The sequence below is a fragment of the Lynx canadensis genome, chromosome C2 (assembly GCF_007474595.2).
Source record: "Lynx canadensis isolate LIC74 chromosome C2, mLynCan4.pri.v2, whole genome shotgun sequence".
NCBI classification, from domain to species: domain Eukaryota; kingdom Metazoa; phylum Chordata; class Mammalia; order Carnivora; family Felidae; genus Lynx; species Lynx canadensis.
This window is the reverse complement of record NC_044311.2, coordinates 26,169,129-26,191,927: the sequence shown is the minus strand read 5'-3', so window position 1 is coordinate 26,191,927 and position 22,799 is coordinate 26,169,129. Positions and strand designations below refer to the sequence as shown.

Genomic DNA, 22,799 nt, shown 5'->3' with positions numbered 1-22,799 from the left:
TTTTCAGTAGATAGCTGGCTTCTTTGGATCCAGACAGTTTGGCAACAGCCTCTGCAAAGTGCACATGCTTAGGTTATTGCTAGGAAGGTGTTGCTTGGAGAAATCTCTTTATGGTCCTTCTCGCCATAGCATTTGTAACCTGTTATCCTAAAATGGTAATGGGGAGAACTAGCCGCAGCATAACTGGCTATCGGAGTATTAAAAGAACTGGAAGATGAATGCAGATTTTCTTAATTAAAATACGTTGATTCCGTTTTGGGATAAGCACTGGGTGTTGTATGGAAACCAATTTGTCAATAAATTTCATAAAAAAAAAAAAAAGAAAAAAAAATACGTTGATTCCGTACAACTGAAATCTGCTTTAAAATAGATTTAAAAGGGCACCTAGGGCACCTAGGTGGCTCAGTCAAGAGTCCGACCCTTGATTTAGGGTCAGGTCACGATCTCACTGTTCCTGAGTTCCAGCTCTGCATAGTGCTGCTTGGGATTCTTTCTCTCAATCTGTCCCTCCAGCTGGCATGATCTCTCTCTCTCTCTGTCTCAAAATAAAGTTTAAAAAAAATGTGTCACCCTTTGGCAATATTTTACATGGAAAAAAAGATTTTCCACTGTGAGATATTTAACCTTTATAATTCCCCCCCCCCTTTTTTTTTTTAATTTTTAATCTCAACATTCAACAAGGGGCTCAAACTTAGAACCTTGAGATCAGGAGTCACATACTCTACTGACTGAGCCAGCAAGGCACCCTAAGCTTTATAATTTCTTACAGTCTTTTTTTGACACTTAATTTTTTTAGTTATCATTAGCCTATTAGTATGAACCAGTAATAACCAGTATTATTATTATATACTTATTCTAATGCTTTTCAGGCCTAATTCATATTTTCAAGGTATATAATTTTAAGTCTGACCTATTGCATAAGAAAGGAAAGCAGAAAACGTAGAAGTACAGCTATCCTGAGAAAATGTTTATAATCTCATATTTGAGTTCATAAATTTTTAACAGTATGAAAAAATTGAGAACTGAAGAAAAGGTATCGGGGGGTTATATAAAACCCACTTACTACTGTCTTAAAGACCTTATTTTGTCATTTATAGAAAGCAGCAGTGAGTTAGAAAGTGGTAGAGAAAATTCAAATTGTAATTCATTTATTAGATTCCTTTGATTTTTTATTTTTTTTATTTTTATTTTTTTTAGGAAGCTGCACAAGCCTTAATTTATGCTGAGATGGCAGGATCAAGCCTGGAACATATTCAAGAAAAAATAAATGAGTATCTGGAAAGAGTTCAGGCTTTGCATTCAGCAGGTTAGTAAAGGACTACTAAATGTCATTTTTTTCCTTCTCTCATCACATCCTTTCCCCCATGTTTCTCTTTTTTTAATTTTTATTAAGTATAGTTGACATATATAGTGTTATATTAGCCCCCTATGTTTCTCTTTCCTTTTCATTTTCATCATTGCGTCTTGATCTTCACTCTTGCTGCTCATTTCTTTTTTGGTAGTCATGTCTTTATAAGTCATAATATGGAAATAAGTGATAGATCTGTGAATAGGAAACTTAGGGATAATATAGTCCAGTCTCCTCTAATTTCTCAGGAGTACAGAGATACTGAATTACCTATATTTAAACTGTATCAGTGGCAGAGTCAGGATTAGGACCCTGTTAAAGTCTACTTTTTAAATATCTGTCACATGCCCTCTCCTGGTATTAAGATTAAATGACTTCAGTTGACCCTTGAACAAACAGGGGTTTGAACTGTGTAGGCCCACTTACACACAGACTTTTTTTATGGTACTGTGAATGTATTTTCTTATGATTTTCTTAATAACATCTTCTTTTGTCTAGCTTACTTTATTGTAAGAATATAGTATATAACATATATTTAAAATATGTGTTTATCAACTTGTAAGGCTTCCAGTGAGCAGTAGGCTATTAGTAGTTAAGTTTTGGGGGAGTCAAAAGTTACATGCGGATTTCTGTCAGTGCCCCTAACCTCTTCATTGTTCAGGGGTTATGTCTCCAGTGTTAACGACTTCAGCAGCGTGTTCATAATCTCTTCTATATCAGTATCCTCAACCTCAAGACCTTAACTAAACTCTTTTTTTAAGCCATATCTTGGAAACCAACATGTAAGTTGATACCTGGAACAACTTGTATTTACTTTTATAGTAAACAGCATGGCAAATGCTGTGACACAAGCACACAGGCTTAATGATCACAGTTTTGTTAGAGGTATGTGGCTGCTGTCAAAATCTGCTGTTGACATGGTAGAAAAGGAAGTGGTAACCTACTGATATTTTGCCTTAAAAATGGATTCATCTCACTAAGAGCTCTTCTTACCCCTTTTCTTCTGTGACCCTGTAATAAAACCACAAGCAGCTTAGAGGAGTCTTTATTCAGCATTCCGTGCTGGACTTTGTGCTGTTTTCCATCACTTGTTCTCAGTAGATCAGAGCAGTTATTAGCACATGGCTAGGAAAAAGTAGATCCCATCATTGGATTTCTTGTTAGGATAATCCTCTTAAGGACGAGGTAGTTTAGTTTAAGACAGTGCCCAGAAATTGCATGTATTGAAAAGTCAACTGCCTGTGTATTAGGGCCTCAATTAATACAAAGTTCTGCTGATTCATGTAGTCAAAATAACATGAAATTCAAAGTAACTCTGTCTTCCCAGCCAAATGAGTTTATAAATAAGATATTTTTAAATGTGATATTCAGGCATGGATTGTGACAACTCTAATCTCTTGAGGAATAAAGGTTTGCCAGTGAAACAGAAGTAAAGTTCAAAAGGATTTTTAAAGCATAGCGTACCTTAATTGTTTTGCTAGCTTTTTGACCCTCTTTGTTCAACAAATGAAGTATAATTTGTATAGAATCCAATGGATTAATTATTATTTTAAGCAAAAGAATCCCTTTTCAGGTGAACATTTCAGACAATGTGTAAAACAAGTTTTGCTGACAGGGGACTCTTGAGGGATAAGTTGATTTCTGGGTGGGGAAGGGTAACACAGTTTGAAATTCACCAGTATAGTATAAAGAGCTCAAGATTTAGAATTAAAAGATCTAAATTGTAGCTTGTAGCTGCAAGACCTTAGGCTAGATCAGTCCATCTCAACTGGGAACAGTTTTGTACCTCAGAAGATTTTGGGCAGTGTCTGGAGAGATTTTTGGGGTTTTAGAATAGGGAGAGGTGGGAAGTATACTATGGCAACTAGTTGGGTAAAGTCCAGAGATCTTACTAAAGATCCTCCGATGCAGAGGACAGTCTACAGCAAAGAATTATCCAGGTGAAAATGTCAGTCATGTGTGACTGAGAAACTTTGGGCTAGTTATTTTAACATTTTTGAACTTTGTGTCTTCATTTGTAAATGGGATGAGTATATGCTTCAGAGAGATGTTAAAGTTCTAAAAAGTTGCCACCATACCTTTAAGAGAGAAAATGTGAAGCTTTTTTTTTTTTTTTTAAATAACAGCTTTATTGAGCTGTAATTCACTTACCATAAGATTCACCTTTTTAGAGTATACAGTTCAGTGGTTTTTAGTATATTTCCAGAGTTGTGCAGCCATCACTGCTAATTGTAGAACATTTTTGTTGCCCCAAAGGAAACCTCTTATCCATTAGCAGTCACCCCCTCTCCATTCCTCCCACCCACTGTCCTCTAGCAGCCACTACACTAACCTACTTTGTATCTCCATGGAGTTGCCTATTCTGGACATTTCATGTAAATAGAGTCATCCAGTATGTAGCCTTTTGTGTCTGACTACTTTCCTTTAGCATTAATGTTTTCAGGGTTTATCCGTGTTGTAGTATGTGTCAACACTTCATTCCTTTTTATGGCTGAATAATAAAGCCATTGTGTCATTATACCATATGTTGTTTATCGATTCATCAGTTGATAGACATTGTCTTGCTTCTACCTTTTGGCTGTTATGAATAATACTGTTTGGAATGTACGTGTGTGTGTTTTTGTGTGGACATAGATTGTTAGTTCTCTTTGATATATACCCAGGAGTGAAGTTGCTGGGTCATGTGGTAGTTTTATGTCTAACTTTTTGAGGAACTGCTGAACTGTTTTCCGAAGTAGCAACACCATTTATTTCCACCAGCAATGTATGAGGGTTCCATTTCCTTCACATTCTTACCAACATTTATTATTTTCTGTCTTAATTTTAGCCGCCCAAGTGGGTGTAAATGTGGCATCTTGGGTTTTGGTATGCATTTCCCTGCTGGCTAATGTTGAGCATCTTCTCATGGGCCAGTTGGCCATTTGAATGTCTTTGGAGAAAGGGTTGTACAGATCTTTTGCCTATTATGTAAATCAGGGCTTTCCAGAGAAACGGAAGCAATAGGATATAAAGATATTTAGCATAAGGAATTGAATCATAACAGAGCCTCATTATGGAGGCTAAGAAATCCCATCATGTGCAGTCTGCAAGCAAGAAAGACCTAAGAAAGCCAGTGGTATAGTTTTGTCCAAGTCGAAAAGCCTGAGAGGCAAGGGAGTTGATTGTGTAAGTCCCAGTCCCTGGGGCAGGAAAAGACTAAAAAAAAAAAAAGAGAGAGAGAGAGAGAGAGAGACAGAGAGAAAGCCATCATTTGGAGAGGGTAAATTCTCCCTTCCTCTGCCTTTTTATTCTTTTCAGCTCCTCAGGGGATTAGTTGATGCCCACCCACATTGGGGAAGACAGTCTGCTTTTACTACCAATTCAAAGGTTAATTTCATTCAGAATCACTCTCTTAGATGTACCTAGAAACCAAGTCTAGACAAGTATCTAGGCACCCAGTAGAGTTGATACAAATTGATAAGATTAATCATCACACTCATTTTTAAAATTGGAGTTGTCTTTTTATTATTTAGTTGTAAGAGATTTTTTACATTCTTGAAATAAGTGCCTTATAAACCTTTATATTAAAAACAAACAAATACTTATTTCAAAGAGCAGTAAAAATATATGATTATTTAACCTGGACTCAGATGAATAGGAAACAGCAGGAACTTTATCATCAGGGCCTAAGATATTGTGCCACACAATTATTGTCTGTACTGAAAAACATTGTTTTAATTTCCTTAAATAAAATAGAGTTTCTTTAGAATCAACATTTTCCAAATTTTTTTGTTTTGTCTTTGGGGCAGGGCAGGGGTATGTGAGGAGTACTCCAGGTGTTTTATTTTTTAAAGGAAGAAAGTGCTGGCAAGGATAAATTCAGGGGAAATTTTTTTTTTTTTTGTAAATAATACATTTTTGATATTTTTGGTCTCTGGCGTGTATTGTGTGATGAATTACAAAAGTAGGGATTTTTTTCTTTTTAGGCCTTAAAATTCAGATTGAAAGGGGAGAAATTAGTTTTTAGGGATCATTATTTGACTTTGTTTTTAAAATGAAAAATTACAAAGTTTTGATAAAAAATGTCTTAAATGTATTAAAGTGGTGTGTTTCCTGGATATATATAAATACAACATAAATGTAATATTTCATCTATATGGCCCTTTTCCTATCCTAGTTCAGTCAAAGAGTGCAGATCCTTTGAAATCAAAACATCAGTTGGACTTAGAGCGTGCTCATTTCCTTGTTACACAAGCTTTTGACGAAGATGAAAAAGGGAATGTGGAAGATGCCATAGAATTGTATACCGAAGCTGTAGATCTCTGTCTGAAAACCGTATGTATAGCTACTAGTTAAATTTGGTGGGATTAAGCAAAGAGATTTCTTCTGTTACTGGTGAATTTTATTTAACAATTCCTTTAAGAAAAAAAATTACTGTATCGTTAAGAAATATAATTAAGTCACTCCTCATTAAAAGATGATGAAGAGTAGATAATTAATGATGGATTTTTAACATTTTGTTAAAAAATGGAGTTTTAAGATTGAATCGTTAGGCAGTGTTGTTGTTTTTAATTTTAGGTGTTATTTTTTAACCTATTTAAACCCATGTACCTAAAATTATTACAGGAAGAATTCACCAACACAAATCCATGAATTTAGAATAAACCTCCCCCCATTTTTTTTTTAATTTCATACATTAAAAAATAAGTGGTTTGGGAGAGCTTTATTATGTTGCAATGTAAAATCTGTATGCTGAGTGGCTTTTACTGCTTCCTGTGGACCCTGGTTGGGACAGTTAGCTTTAAGGGACATCTAGGGCATGAGAGAGAGCAGTGTAGTATATTTGATAGGAAGATGAGGTGGAATGATAGAGAGTGGTGTTCTCAGTATTGTCAGAGGACTGGCTTTTTGTCCAGGGAAACCATCTTGCCTGATACTGTAGGAACCTGAGACTGGGGGTGAGTGTTGGTCTCCTGAGGCTCCTGCTGCTCAGCTTTCCATGACACCATGTTTGTACAGTTGTGGCTCGTTTACCACATGACGTGGTCTTAAAGTTTACCTCAGTGACAAGTTTTCAATGCTGTTTTAAATGATACCTTTAAGGATGAAAACAAATGGTCATCTTGGTTTATTCTCTCGTTATTTGAAGAAATATATTGCGTTGTAAATTATCTGCTTAGAAATATGGATCAAGCAAAGAAAAAAATTATTATGCTTCAGAATGTCTGTCTCTCTTTCTCTTAAGTCTTATGAAACTGCTGATAAAACTCTGCAAAATAAACTGAAACAGTTGGCTCGACAGGCACTAGATAGGTGAGTTTTGGTCACTCAAGTTCTTATCATGGATGGCAGTGTACTGTGTTACTTAAATTTGACAGATGTCTCTAAATGTGTTGTAGAGTTCATAGTGACAAACGTCCATCTTTAACCTGAGATCTAGAGCAAGTCGACCTTCTTCCTCCGGGTGAATTTATTTCTTTCTAGTTCCCTGCTTTCAACTCAAGAAATAACAAATCAGTCAAGACACTTTTTATTTAGTGTTTGCTATGTGTAAAACAAAATGATTATGATATTGATTCGATTATGATATTGAAGTGGAAGACTTCCTTCTGTTGTGTCGTGCCAGATTTCCAGAGAGCCTTCCAGAACTACTATTAAAATTAGAGAAATTGACATTGCGCTGGCCTGCATCCATATACATAACCCCAAATTATATAGTATCTGTAGCTCTTTCAACTCTTTGCTCAGATGTCAACTTTCCAACAAGGCTTTGCCCTAACCATTTCATTTAAGATGGAATCTCCTCCAGTACTTTCATCTTGCTTACCTTTTTCCCACAGACCTTACCACTTTCTAAAGTATATGACATTTACCAGTTTTATCATGTCTATTATGAATGTCTGTGCCCCTTTGAACTCCAACCCTCCACGTAAACTGTGAGTGCAGAGAATTTTGTCTGTTTTGTTCAATGCCGTAGCCACCTAGCTGAGTGCCAGACATATAGTATGTGCTCAGTGGGTATTTGAGAATGAATAGATTTGTGCAAGAGAACTATACCTCTTAAAAAAGAGTGTTAGAGATGAAAGTAAAGGATGGAAATTACATTTATGTATGAATAAAATTACCTCTTGTTGAGGATCTTACTAGGTAGCTATACCACCCCCAGCCCTTCTTTTTTTTTTATTGAGGTATAAGAGTCATCCTTCCTTTTTGTTGCCACCATCTAACATTTAGTTTGTCTCTCCAGATTCATGAGGGTATGAGCACTTGACACATAGTTATCTTCTCCATTTTCACTTCACTAGTCAGAATCATAGGTGATGTTTATTACCCATGTGGATAACCCATCCGGTATCCTCTGAGTGCACCCTAAGCACAGAGGGGTGGGTCGGTCATTGGCTTCTTTGAGGGTCTGTTCAAAATTATGGGTCCTCTTCCTAAGAAAAATGTACATAAAATTTTTTTCATGTACATTTCATGTAATTTCAGTGTTCACAAGATTCCTGAAGCTCCTATGTGGACCTCAAGTTAAGAACTTCTGTTTGAACCTTTGACAAAACAAAGCCACAATTTCCTTGGATATCATGTGACACATTCCATGATCAACTCTTGCCCTGGTCTCATCTCCTCCTGCCTCTCATTTGTACTTTTCACAGGGGCGTCATCCATTCTTTTGAAGTTATCTTTAACTTGTTGTGCTATTTCATACTCCTGCACATCTGCACGTGCTCTTCTCTCTACTTAGAATGCTCCCTCACTCCCCAGGTGGACTTCTGTGGCTCACACATCCAGTTCAGAAAAACCTCCCCTGACTCACCCTTTTTTCTCGGTCATTAAGTTAATGTCTTCTGCCGTGCGTTTACTCGCATGTAATACTTCTAGCATCTGTCACTTTTGATGCAGTTGTCTTTCTTTCCCCACAAAATTCTGAACACCTTAAGAGGAGAGATTGCATTTTATACATTCTTATATCCCCCTTACTTTGCATAGTATCTGACATGCAATAAGTGCTCAATTAATGTTCTCAGTAATATTATCAATTAATGTTTATCAGTAGCGAAATACTGAATCTTACTTTGGGAAGTAGCTTAAGTAGTGAACTGTTGACTGGTATGTATGAATCTTACTAGTTTTACATTAGGAATGCTTGACTGGTTCTTGAAGTAAATTTTATTTTCTGGAAAGCTTAAAAACTAGAACAGTTTTTCTGTACCTTTTTCTATTATAGAGCAGAAGCATTGAGTGAGCCTTTAACAAAACCATTATGTAAAATCAAGTCAACAAATATCAAACCAAAGCCACCTCCAACGAGAACACATTTTCCACTAGGGACTAGTCCCTTCCTTGAAAGACCTCAGCCCTTTATAAGTCCACAGTCATGTGATGCACAAGGACAGAGATATACAGCAGAAGAAATAGAAGTTCTCAGGTAAATCAGTTTACAATTCATTGTAATGAATAATTTTGTTAATCAACACAGGTAATTTAATTTTCATCAGGTTCGCTGAGTTGTATTCACATCTTTGTTACGGTGTGTTGTGCTCTTATTCAGGTATAAATTATATTGCCATATAGCCATAACTTGAAATAGTTAAAATTTGTTCTCATATATTTTAGTGTTAGCATTTCTAGTAGGTCTTTCTGAAAATCCTAACGTACTTTAAAATCGAACACTGAAAAGGTTAAACAATAAAATAGAGCTATGGTAGACCACTCATAATCTATGCAACTGGTAACCAGAGCCCATTAGGGAAAACAGTTGTCACCTTGAAATAGTTTAGACCTAGGTCAGCAAAGGGAATGGTCTTTAAAGGGTTATAAAAAAGAAAACGAAGAAAAAACAGAATATGTGACAGAGACCTCATTGCAAAGCCAAAATGATGTACTGTCTGGTTCTTTACAGAAAACATTTGCCAATCCCTGGTTTAGGAAGCCAACTCAGAGTCTGGAAGCAGCCTCAGGGGATATTAAAAATGCAAAACAACAAAGTTGTGGAAATCCTTGTGATTGTGTTATGAGCCAGTGTAGATGGGCTAAAGCCAGTGTGGCTTTTTTTCAGTTGGAGGAGATCCAAAGTGCTCATAACTGTTCAAGTCATGTAGTCTCACTTTTAATTTCCTAAAATTGAACTGAAAGGCTTCCTTTGTTTGCAACAGCCACCAGAAGGCAGTTTTCTTTTTTTTCTTCCTGAAGATTTTCATTCTTCTACTAATGTGACTCATTTTGCCTAGAACAATTGCACATGAACCAATACAACACACAGGACAAAGAAGGGTGGTTTTGGAGTTGAGAGACCATAAGTAACAGTCCGACACTGAGGCCACTCAGCATCCATATGCTCCTTTCTACACACATTTGAATTTCATGCTACAACAAAACAACTCTACCATTTCTACCTAACAGAATTCAACTATCCTTTATACAGGTGAAAAGTTCTCATCCTCTCAAAATGAGAATACAGTCATTGTATCCATTGCTCACTGTATTATTAACCAGTCCTCAAGGTCAGTCACAGTCTCACTGAATATTATTACCTAAAGACTAAATTGTGAAGCTACCCTGAAACTACTTCTAAATAAAATGAGGGAAAGAAACAGAAGAAGAGAATAGTTGTTACATACAAATAAACATATACACAAAATATCCAAAGCTGCTACAAACCACATTTCTTTAATTTGTCAACGACCATAGCTTCCTTCTTGCACTACCCATCACTCATGCTCATAACCAGAAAATCTGAAGGACATATTTTTCAGAATTGTAAATGTCATGTTTTTTAAGTTCCAAAATAACTAAGTGATCACTTTCTCCCTTTGGGCTTAGGATAGAAGCCTAAGTTTTGTGTCCTGGTGTCAGGGATACTTTTGATACCTTTAGTATAGGCTTATCTTGAGACCATGGTTTAGTTGTGAAGGGTGTTAGTTTTAAAAGGATAACTCTCACTGAATTGAACTGAATCAGTTATTTTTTGGTATTCAACTATTTTGTGAAAATGATATTAAAATAAAGATATCAACAGTATGAGATTGTCACTTTAATTTTACTACAGCGCCATACCTTGTCATATAATTTTAAGGCGTTTAAATGAGATTGGTAGTTAAGATAAACTTGAACAATTAGAGTTTTTTTCTTGTGCTTTATAGGACAACATCAAAAATAAATGGTATAGAATATGTTCCTTTCATGAGTATTGATCTGAGGGAACGTTTTGCCTATCCAATGCCTTTTTGGTAAGTAAGTACTATTGTAATTTCTACTTCCAAGATCATTTTAATTTTTCTGTAGTTTTTCCATACTCTGAAATCCAACTTAATTCACAGCCTTGAAATTATAATTTGTAATAAAAATTTGGAAGAGAGGTACAGCTGTGAGAAAAAGGTAAGGCAACATAGCAAGAGTATCTCTGTTGTCATTTGCCTGGTAATGGGTACGTACGAATCTCCTTTTGCCTACCATTACACTAGCACAGTACCTGGCACAGAGTAAGCCCTCAGTAAATGTTTGTCAAATTGGTGTTTGAATCCCAACAACAAAGTCAGTAAAGAAATTGAATGGAAAAGTTACAGAATGACAGTGTCATTGTTTACTAAAATCCAGTTCAAGAAAGGGTTAATTTTGAAAGTGTTGGTTAGCACAGCCTTCCAGCACTGTGGCAACTTATATTAAGAGCCTTAAAAATGTTATTTGGTTCATGACTCCTGGCTTCTACTAATCCTAAGGAAATAAAGATTTGACTAAATATGTGTATAATAAGAGCATTCATCAAAACATCTATGAGAGCAAAAAATTATTGAAACAAACTATCCAAAAATATGGAAATGATTAAATTAATGGCTCATCTATGTTATAGTAAATGTTTATGCTACCAATAAAAAACGCATCTTTGAAAGATGTAGGGAAAACGCTTGCAGTGTAGTAAATTAAAAAAGAAAAAATTTGGATGTTGTATGTGTATTTTTCCTTTTTTTTGTATTTATAGAGATGTAGAAAAAAGATATAAAGGTACACATCCAGTATTTACAGTGGTTATCTTGATGGGAAAATTAGGTGATTTAATTTTTTAAAATTTTTCAAAATTTTTGCAATGAGCTTGTTATACTTACCAGAAAAAAATCAGAGTTGATTGTTTATTATATACAGAATATGTAAAAGGCTCTATAATGAACAAAAGGGCTCTTTCCCATTTTCTAGTGTTTTGTTATTCTTGGATGGGCAAAAGTTAGATATCTCCAAGCCAATGGGTTATCAACCTAAGTTTTTGCACTCAACCATGTGATGCTGGTTACTGATTAGAGTCTGAGACATTTTTATATCTGAGAGGTTCTATAGTATTGATCGATGTTAAGGGCACACAAATTCTAGAGCCAGACTATCCAGTTTCATATCCTGTATGATGCTGGGCAAGTTGTTAAATCTGTCTCAGATTTTAAAATAATAGTAGAATCTGCCTCATAGTGTTACTGTAATTAGTCAATAAAATACAAAGCACTTACTGGTGCTTGTTATGTTGTTAATATAATAAGGGTTAACTGGTAGAAAAATAATTACTTTGTTAAATGCTAAATTATATTACAAAATTTGGTTGTACATTTCAGACACTTCAAAGTGTTTACAATACACAAGAAAACAAAAAATGTATCCCTTTGAACAATAATTTCACTTCAGGAAACCATTTCTGAAAAGTATGGATGTAGTAAAAAATTGATATAAAAGATATTCATCAATATTGTAATTGTGAACGTGTGAATCAATTATTCTAATATATTCTTAAATGGTTATGTCCAAGTAGAGATGTAAACTTGCAGTTCCAGTTTTTGTGTAACAAGTTAAGATAAATCATGTTTTTAGTGCTCATGCAACAGAAAGTCTTTAAGACAAATACTATACAACGATGAACAACATGTTTTCAAGAAATTAAGTAACATGGGAAAATGCTTATAATTGAAACACTAAAATGTAACACCATGCAAATTCCCTTAATTTAGGCATAACACTGGTCACAGTTGGAATATTTACATGTTTTGTATAAGATTACTTGTTTAATGCCAGGCTTCCACGGTGGATTATAAATTTCATAAGGACAGAGAACATGTCTACTTTAATTAAATTATGCTCCAGTAATCAGAAGAAAAAGTAACAGTAAATATTTCAAAATTCACAGGTAACAGACTAATGAAGAAGGGCTCCACAATTTGTAAATCTTTGGCTAGAAAGATTGAGTGATTAAAGTTATAAGAAAACATTGAATTTGATAACTGTGGGGACTTTTGAGAGATCGGATATTAAGGAATCTTGGATTTACTCTGTTCTCATATGGCAGGTTAATACAAAGTGATTAAACTATGGATTTGAATTAACTTTATATTTTCCCCTAAAATTTTGTGATGGCTGTCTTTAAATTCTTCTTAATTCATTCAGCTCATTTTCCATTAACATTCAGCTACTGTTAACTACTCAGGTACCAAAATGTTACCTAGAACACCAGTGGTTCTATGAGACGATCATCAAAAAGTTTGAGAAGTGTTATATATGATAGTCTAAGAAATTTACATAAACCTTGGTTTATTAAACATTTACAGATGTCCTCTAATGAAAAAAAACAATGTAGGAGTTTGTAGATCACACCTGATCACAGAACCTCCTTTTGCCTAGTATCAACACTTTCTGCAAAAAGCATATTTGCTTCAGTTTGCATATCATAAACTTTGTATTATCCTAGAAATCTTAAGAAACCTGAAGACTGTTACCCTTCTTCTAGAAGAGGTTTAAGGAAAGGTAGATGTTTTTTATTTTGTGCTATACATTAATTTTAGAGGAATTCTACACAGTGTATTCCCAACACACAGTGAGTTAGAGGGTAATGGATAAGAATGGTGGATTTGGCACCAGAGACCTGGATTCAAATACCACTTCTGCCACTTTTTAGCTGTGTGACCTTGGCAAGTTAATCACTTTAAGCCTTTTACAAAAATACTTGCTTTAATGGAATTGTTTTAAAGGTTAAATGAATAGCGTATGTAAAATACTTTAGCATGATGCCTAACACGTGGTTATTACTTAGTAATTAGCTACTCTAAACATTAGCCTTGCAGAGAAGAGTCTGTCCAACCAACGGTAAGGATCTGTAGCTTCCTAGGTCCCTTTGATTTGAATCAGTTTGTATTGTAATTAATGGCTCCATTTTATTGAAACTGAATTCCTTGAATATAACAATGCTACATTAAACTTTTAAGTTATATTCTTAAAGCAGTATTTTAGGATGGTACAAGCATAGCTATGATCATTATACCTCCCCCCTAAAAAATCTCTAGGAAATTTAATTTTGTTTTTGTGTTATTTTTAAAGATTAATTTTGTTATTAGTAGTAGTATTTAATTTTTATTATTACCTCAGTGATAGATGGGGCAAGCTACCATTATCACCTAAACAAAAAGCTACATTTTCCAAATGGGTACGACCAGAAGACCTCACCAACAATCCTACAATGATTTATACTGTGTCCAGTTTTAGCATAAAGCAGGTAAATATTTTATATAATTTTATATGAAAGCTAACATTTTGAAGTAATTTAAATGTAGATTTGGGTTTTTTCTTAGTTTTTATTATATACTGAGGTGCATGAGTATAATTGGAAAGATTATTCTGCACACTTTGACTTAGACATACTGGGATAATATAAGTAAGTGTTTTGAGCAGTTACAGATTTTTATATAGACCCTGTTTATCAATATGTTCTTACAGATGAGAAAGTTGAAGATCTGAACATCACCTTTGATAAGAGAATATATATTTTTTGAAAAGGGAGATATTAGGCTTATTAAAAACACTTCAGTGGCAGAACAACAATATGGCTTTATTGCAAGCTTTATTAATAAAAGTTTTGCATTGACGTACAGATATCTTCCAATTGGTATAAAAACAATGGTCCTAAAATATTATGATTCAAGAATCTTTTCATGTGCGTGTTCACTTTAATTGGTAATATGATAATAAACCATTTTTTAAAATACCTTTAAATTATCATTAAAAATGTGTGGATTTGGTGAAGTATGCTTTCATCCATGTAAGAAATACATCATTCATATGTATTCTAAATTAACTTTATTGAAATACCTTAGTTTTTCTAGAATTCGTTTGAAGAAAATTTGTATGAGTTGGCAGCCTAGCATTTCTATTTATTATTTTAGTATTCAAGCAACAGTTAGGGTACTCCGTATAAAAAATTGGTGCTTAGGTGCAGTGATTAAATAATGTTGAAATTACATGAATGAATGAATTGATATATTAATAAATTCTTATTAACAGACAATAGTATCAGATTGTTCCTTTGTGGCATCACTGGCTATCAGTGCAGCTTATGAAAGACGATTTAATAAGAAGTTGATTACCAGGTAAAATTTTGTATTTGTCCCTTTAGCCCTTTTCATGTAATTGTTTCTTAACTAGAAATTAATAGCTTAGGTCTTACCTGCATAGAAAGTGAAGAAGGCATTTCACTAGAATATGTGACCTTGTGTGTTAAGCAGATGATTTGTGAATGTGGAAAGGTTCCCTAAAATAGTCTAAGAACATATGCATGTGTGTTAAATATATATATATGTGTGTGTGTGTGTGTGTGTATGTATATATATATATATATATATATATATACATACACACACACACACATATATATATACATATACATATATATGAAATAAGTATATTTTGAAGTAAATGAAATTGGTAAATTGGTAAAATAAAATTATGTCATGTATAATTATACTCTATGGTAGCCACTAGCCACATGTGGATATTGAATACTTGAAATGGGCTAGTCTGAATCAAAATGGGTTAAGTGTAAAATGCATCAGATTTTTGAAAACAAAGCACAAAAAAATATAAAATTGGAAAATATCTCAAATTTTTATAGTGATAACACATTGAAATAGCATTTTGGATAAGTTCAGTTAAATAAAATATATTAAAATCTCACCTTTTTAACTTAATATCCTACTGAAAAATATAAAATATTTCTGTTGGCTAGAACTGCTTTAGAGTGTCCTGAAATGTTACCAAAATACTTTTTTTCTCAATTTTTAAAAGTTTTATTAGCTTAAAATCATTCATTGTAAAAATTAAGCGTTATAATTTTTTCATGCAATTTGTCCTGAGTGATTTTTGTGTAAGTCCTGAGACTACAAAGATGAATTAAATACAGACCTTAGTTTCAAGCTGTTTACCATCTTGGATAAATAGATCATATAAATAATTAATATGTAGTGTAAAAGAAAATTGATACTGATACAAGTATCTTATTGGATAATTTTGTGTAACTTTATCTCTGTCAGAGTTGTAGTTAAGTAGTTCTGGTTAACTGAAATGGTCTTTCCTTGAGCCAGTGGTAGAAGATTATTTTAACTGGCTTAAAATATATCCACTTAGTAGAAAATTTATTAGAGTACATAATTAAAAGCTTAGTATTTTTCAGAGTATTGTGAAATTTATTCCCTGTTGTGTGATCTCGTAAGATACGTTCTTTGTATTAAATAAGCATGAAATTCTTTTTCTAGGCCTATTATAGAAAAATATTCTCAAGTTTATTTTTATAAAATTGCCAAGACATCTGTCTAAATAAAATATAATATCCTGCTTAGTAGTTTATATTGAATATTAATTTGGTATTTCAATATCTATTTTTCTTACAAAAGCATAATTTATCCTCAGAATAAGGATGGTGAGCCAGAATACAATCCATGTGGAAAGTATATGGTAAAACTTCACCTCAATGGTGTCCCAAGAAAGGTGAATAATGTCTCTCCCCATCCCCAACCCCTTCTCTCTCTCCCTTCCCCCCCTTTGAATATTGAGTAGAATCATTAAGAAATGTTAATTTGTGTAAACATTTAAAAAGATTTTGAGTCTGGTTTTATGCATATTACTACCGATAACATCATATGTTAATAATTAAAACTAAAAATCAAGACAGTCATTTTAAAAATGGTTTCGGGAAATTTATAGAAAGTTTCAGAAAGTAACAATGAGCTAATGACTACCAATGCTTAAACTTTAATCTGATAGTTTTTAATTGATTAAAAAAGAAAAGGAAATCAGACAAAACTAAATCTGTTAGGTCACAAGAGTTTATATGTATAGTCATAACTTCAGATCTAAGAAGTCTTTAGAATTATGTTTTCCTTTATGAAATATATACGCAGTTTTAAATTACACTAGTTTCTTTAAGAACTGTGAACCTGTTGTGATGGCCTGGCATTGTTGGGATTCTCTAGCTCTTGTCTACTCTGAAGTCTGTGGATCAACATTAGCATTTCCTGGGAACTTACTAGAATTGCAGAATTTTAGGCCTTACCTTGAACCTACTGAATGAGAATCTGCATTTAAACAGTCCTTTCAGTTTGAGAAGCTGAGTTGTTGTTCAGTGGCTCAGTAATACTCAAATTTTGGTGTGTATAGAAGTAGGTGCAGGGCTTGTTAAAACAGATTTTTGGGCCCCACCCCCAGAGTTTCTGGTTCAGAAGTTGTGGGTGGGGCCATAATTTGCATTTCTAACAAGTTCCCAGGTGACACGGATGCTGCTGAGAACACCCTTTGAGAACTGCTGCTCTAACTGACTACTTAAAATTATTGAGAATGGTTTTTCTGAACTGTAATCTTTAACTCCTTGTTTGAAGAATCTTTGAAAATGTAGTTGCATGATTCTCATATTAATGTTAGATCGAAATTCTTCCTATCCTTGTTTCCCAGAATCACTTTATAATGTGAACTAGAAACTGTATTTATGGTGATCTCTTCCCTTATTTAAATATACTTTTTAGCCATAATATTCTACTTTTACAATTGAACATGAGTCTTTTTCTAGGTTTAGGTTAAAGTTACAGATAGTAATGATATTTTTACCTTAATAGTGAAGCCCTTTTGTAATTATTTTAGATATAATGTACATTTCTAGAATCTGTAATAATTTTGATGGTAGATCCATTTAACCAGTCGGCTCAAAGGTATCACCTGATAGGGAGATTAGCCTGTAAAATTGAATAAAGACATGTATGTATAACATTTTATAATTGACCAGATTCTAGAAATCTGAAACTATCATGATCTTTATAATAGTCATATTGTGCCTTTGTTTCATCTGTATGAAAGGTATTTTTTTCCTTGATAGGAAGGATTTTAAGATATTTTGTACCACCTAAGGAAATTAATGTTCTCTTTCTCCAGGTGATAATTGATGATCAGTTACCTGTTGATCATAAGGGAGAATTGCTCTGTTCTTATTCTAACAACAAAAGTGAATTATGGGTTTCTCTCATAGAGAAAGCATATATGAAGGTCATGGGAGGATATGATTTCCCAGGATCCAATTCAGTAAGTAACAGGATGATCCAGACAGACTTATACCATCCAGTATGACTATTTTGAGAGATTATGGAGGGTATGTTTGTTTAAAGGAAAATAAAACAATATTAACTCCTGAAAAATGCTGATCCAATTCCCCTATTAAGGAAGTACTTATTTTCTTTTACAAGGGTAGAGCGTTGTAAAGACTCAGTATTCAGGGAAGCTTACAATATATGTCTCCTGTCCTGTTGGGATACAAGACCGGTTAGATATAGTGTACCTTTCCAAAGAAGTCTCTTCAGATCAAAGGATGTGTCATATTGTCATCCTTACGTATATATACATATATACACATATAAATATATATATATATACACATACATATATATATATATATATATTTTATAAATTCACATTCAAGGAGTTTCTTGTTTCGTAATTTTTCCCAATCCTAACACTACTTAGCCTATAAAACAAGGTGTGTGCCAGTGTCCTTTAGTTGTATGAGGTAAACTGGGCTTAGATTAGTCATATTAGTATAACTTTGAATTATGGCACTAACCAGCCTGGAGCCTTAGAAACGGTATTTAAGCATTCTTAGCCTCTTTGCTTGTCTAAAATATGAGGATAACACCCACCTCGCAGAATTGTAAAGACTAAATGAAATAATGTATGCAAATCATCCATTGTTCATAGCTGGTTAGTTTCCCTGCCTGGTACAGGCCTCCTTCACTCTCTGGTTCTTATAATGTTAGGCGGAGAATGTATAGGTGATAGGTAAATGAAATAGGATGTTAAAATTTTTTCTCAGCCTGCATGCTCAATTGTTCTGTCCTTCAAATATTTTCAGTTTAGCTTTCCAATTCAGTGCCTTTTAATTTACCCAGCATAGCCTAGAAAATGAGAATATATGTAAATCATTAGGAAAGTGACTCTCACAAGTGAGTCACTTTAGTGAGTACTAAATGGTGAATGACAGTCACCATCATTATTAAAGCAGCTTTTTCCTGTTACATGTTTTGAGTTTTCATCATACTTACCAGTAAAATAATTCTTGCATTCAGGGAAAGCAACAGAGATTATAAGGAATAGATAAACTTGTGCTTAAATCCAAGTAGGAATTTGAGTTAAACAAGAAATTTATTAGTGGTAGAAAACAGCTTACTACCCTCTGATTTATTCTATCGAAATCATTATATCAAATTAGTGGGATTTAAGAGTCTGGCAACAACATAGACACTCCTGAAAATGTGTTTATGTTACAGAATATTGATCTTCATGCACTGACCGGGTGGATACCAGAAAGGATCGCTATGCATTCAGATAGCCAAACTTTCAGTAAGGATAATTCTTTCAGAATGCTTTATCAAAGGTAAACATACTCATATTCTCTCTCTCTCTCTCCCTCCCTTCCCCCCCCCCCGTTTTTTGGTAGTTAAAGAGTCTGTTTTAAAACTTTATGCCTTATTTATAGAAGAGATATTGCAGAGGAAACATTATTAATTACTTAGAGAAATTGTGATTTTATTTATTTTGTTTTTGGTTTAAGTAATCTCTACACCCAGCATGGGGCTCAAACTCAACAACCCTGAGATCAGGAGTCGCATGCTCCACCAACTGAGCCAGCTAGGCACCCCGGGAAATTGTGTTTCTAAAATAGAGTTCACTTTATGTACTTGCTACGGCTAGCCCTCAGTTATCCTCACTGATGGTTACAATTAATCCAGATTATAAATAATCCCAAAACATTTGAATCTGGAATATGTCATATGGACAACTTGTTTTGTACTTCCTAAGTACCTACAATTTGAGGGAAGGTGGAAAAAGAGAAGTCTGAGAATATAAAGAGGAAGGTAGCTTAAGCCTTAAAAGAATGATCCACATGTAAGGACTGGAAAATTGTCTATACAGTACACATTCATTAGTTAAACTAGAAAACTTCAAAGATCTCACAAAATGTATTTCACATCTTCAACTTTATTTGTAAATCATTTGAAAACTTAGCATTTACTTTCCTTCACTGATAAGTTTCTACCTAATAATTGACTAAAACTGGAGGAGAGTGGGGCAGTATGATAATTTATCTGCTACATTGTGAAATACAAATGTGCTTCCTGTTCTTTGAAGGGTGTCGGGAATAGCCCATTTTAGAAAAGATTTCAAATTTGCGGAAATTTTCATGTAAACCTTGAGACTAAAGGAAAGATAGTGTGATCTGAGGTTACAGAAATGTTTTCTTTAATTATTTCTCTGTCGGGGTCATTCCAGATTTCACAAAGGGGACGTCCTCATCACTGCATCAACTGGAATGATGACGGAAGCTGAAGGAGAGAAGTGGGGTCTGGTTCCCACACACGCATATGCTGTTTTGGATATTAGAGAGTTCAAGGTTTTGCTTTACATTTTTTCCTCCTTTCTCTTACTTAATAGTAAGACATTGCAAGGATCCCTAATAGTATAATAGACTTTTGAATACTGACAAGTCAAGGTTTGGATGAAGTTTTAAAAATCATTCCACCTATGTTCCATTAAATAATTTGACCTCACCATTGGAAATTATGAAATCAAAAGATGGGAAATGTAATGACAAGGACAGATACTGATGACAAAACAGACATGCTGTATGCCTCTTTTTATTGTTCATAAAAGTAAAGGGTTGAGATAAATACACAGCCCTCAAGGTTCCGGGCTATACTCTGGCGTTAGGGTCAGTCATAGTGTTAGGCTGTAGAGCATGGTAGATTTCAGTAAATATTTGTGAAAGGACAGAAAATAAGAGAGTGTCTGTGAATAAGAAACATGCCATTGGTTTTGCAAATGTTTCTCTTCCTAGTTGCCCTCACATATTTCAGACCCTGGCCCTGTGCTCTGGTGTTGGAATGGTTGACTTCATTACTTCTCAGGTTATCGATTAGTTATTTTCAACTGAAAAATAGGTCTGTTCTACGGATTAGAAAATACAAAGATTACAGGAGGATTCATTTTCCCTGATGTTATATAGTACCTGAGCTATGCAGTCACTAGAAAGTTTAACTAGCCATGTGTTCCACTTCCCCTGTTTCAACTTACAGAAAGAAGTAGTTATCAATCAGTAATGACAGTGTTCCACTGTGTATTTATTAGATTGATCTTCTTAGATGACACAGGCAATTATATGCAATTATATGAATTATGAAGGCAATAGGGACCTGCTGCAACATTGTTTTTCAAGTCTTTATAGTCTCGAGGCTTTCTAAATCAGCCACTCGTGTATCCCTAACCATACTGTGTAGAATTATGTATTCCTTTAAAAGTAGCATAAAATTTGATGACTTAAAGCAAAAAAATTAAAAATATATGAAATTGAATAAGTTGAGAGCTTTGTGTTTTAGAAATGTGATTTTCCACAAACATCAGTCAAAACATTAGGAATAACAGTTGCTATTATTTAGTACTATGTGTATGTTATTTTATTGTTAAAACATCCTGATAGGTGATCAATAGTGAGGTAATAGTAAGATAATTAAATTTAGATAATGAAAGTCAATATGGAAGTTTAATCTTGAATTTGAGGAAATTTTCTGTGAAGATTATATCATTTACAAGGCTATTTTTCTGATTGTTCAGAGGAAACTAGACAGATAACATGCTTATGAGAGAAATAGGCATCTATGGTTTGACCTGAAAACAAAACATTTAAAAATTTGCTGAATGTCAGTAAAGAATTTCAAATAATAGCCTTTTTAAAAAATCAGAAGCATTATTCACATAGTATCAGTTTCACATGGCAGTTATTTCGTAGAGATTAAGGCATTTTAGAGCCTGTGTAGATGGAGTAAACTGTGGCCCCAAGACAGGTTTCTTCACTCTGTTCATATGTGTGCTTTATGGTCATATCTTAATTCTGTGCAAATCCCTGATCAAAAACGGTATTACCCAGCTTGAGCAGACATCTCACCTTGTGGAGTTGACCCTGCTCTCCTTTTGCTTACATGAACTGTTTGTAGTCAGTGTTGATCTTTATCTAAAGGCTTCTTCATGTGTTAAAATTTTTAGGGGTTTTCTCTAGTATCTTTGATTGGTTATACATTTGGTGAGTTTCCTGGGTTCATCATTTTCATGTTATTTTTGCTGTCTGTATTTTGAGATCATTCCTTAGTTCTGACTTGTATTTGAAAATATTTCCAGGGGTGCCTGGGTGGCTCAGTCGGTTAAGCGTCCAACTTTTAATCTCGGCTCAGGTCGCAATCTCATGACCTTGAACTTGAGCCCTGCATTGGGCTCCATGCTGACAGCGCGGAGCCTGCTTGAAATTCTCTCTCCCTCTCTCTCTGCCCCTACCCTACTCGTGTTCTCCCTCCTTCTCTCTCTCTCTCTCAAAATAAACTTAAAAAAAAATATTTCCAAAAATATTTCTCTCCCTGAGGCATTAATTTCTAGAACCTCTGTTGTGCAGGTAGACCTAATCTTAAACTAAAGCTACTGCCAATCTTCTATCATTTGTGAGTTTCTTCATTAAATAAGATTTTATTAACAACTTGTGTGAAAATGTTATCCTTTTTGTTTGTCTCTAACCAGCTTGAGTTTTCTAAGATCTTTTCTAAGATCTAAGACTTTAGTCTCAGCAGTCCTTTGGGTCATTTTTTTTGTCTGCTCCTTAAGGTGATATTCCATAGTCTACTATGAAGATACATCTCGGTCTCAGGCTGCTGTCTCTAAGCGCAGCAAGTCTCACCAAGGGATTTCTGAATCCATCCACGACGTTGCATTTGCTGCCACGTGGAAATAACTTTGAAAATGGGGCGTTTCATCATAAACCAGATCCAGATCCTTTTTTAGTCTAACATTTCTTCCCCTATTCAGGGCCTCTGACTTGTAGGCTCTCTATTCAAACAAAATCTACAGCTATATCTTAGTGTCCTTGAATGTCAGTGATTGCTCAGACCTGCCCCATAAAAGCTTAGCAGCAATTTCCTCTCTTTTATATTCCTTTTTAAAGAAGTGTTAAGACTTCTGGGGCACTTGTGGCTCCGTTGAACGTCTGACTCTTGATTTCCAGCTTGGGTCATGATCTCCTGGTTTACGGGATTGAGCGCTAGGTCCACCTCTGCACTGGTAGCGCTTGGGTACTGCTTGGGATTCTCGCTCTTCCTCG

The 22,799-nt window shown here is 34.4% G+C and overlaps 1 protein-coding gene across 2 annotated transcripts in view; it reads left to right on the top strand.

Moving 5' to 3' along the window:
• CAPN7 (calpain 7) overlaps nucleotides 1-22,799 on the top strand; it is a 42,655-nt gene that overhangs the window by 2,163 nt on the left and 17,693 nt on the right. For both annotated transcript variants that reach the window (XM_030329425.2, XM_032594668.1), the window contains exons 2-12: nucleotides 1,198-1,306; nucleotides 5,505-5,662; nucleotides 6,573-6,640; nucleotides 8,556-8,756; nucleotides 10,471-10,557; nucleotides 13,721-13,847; nucleotides 14,633-14,718; nucleotides 16,018-16,111; nucleotides 17,546-17,692; nucleotides 18,931-19,037; nucleotides 19,934-20,054. In XM_030329425.2, the coding sequence (XP_030185285.1) occupies nucleotides 1,198-1,306; nucleotides 5,505-5,662; nucleotides 6,573-6,640; nucleotides 8,556-8,756; nucleotides 10,471-10,557; nucleotides 13,721-13,847; nucleotides 14,633-14,718; nucleotides 16,018-16,111; nucleotides 17,546-17,692; nucleotides 18,931-19,037; nucleotides 19,934-20,054 (1,305 nt within the window). The remainder of the gene's footprint in view (nucleotides 1-1,197; nucleotides 1,307-5,504; nucleotides 5,663-6,572; nucleotides 6,641-8,555; nucleotides 8,757-10,470; nucleotides 10,558-13,720; nucleotides 13,848-14,632; nucleotides 14,719-16,017; nucleotides 16,112-17,545; nucleotides 17,693-18,930; nucleotides 19,038-19,933; nucleotides 20,055-22,799) is intronic.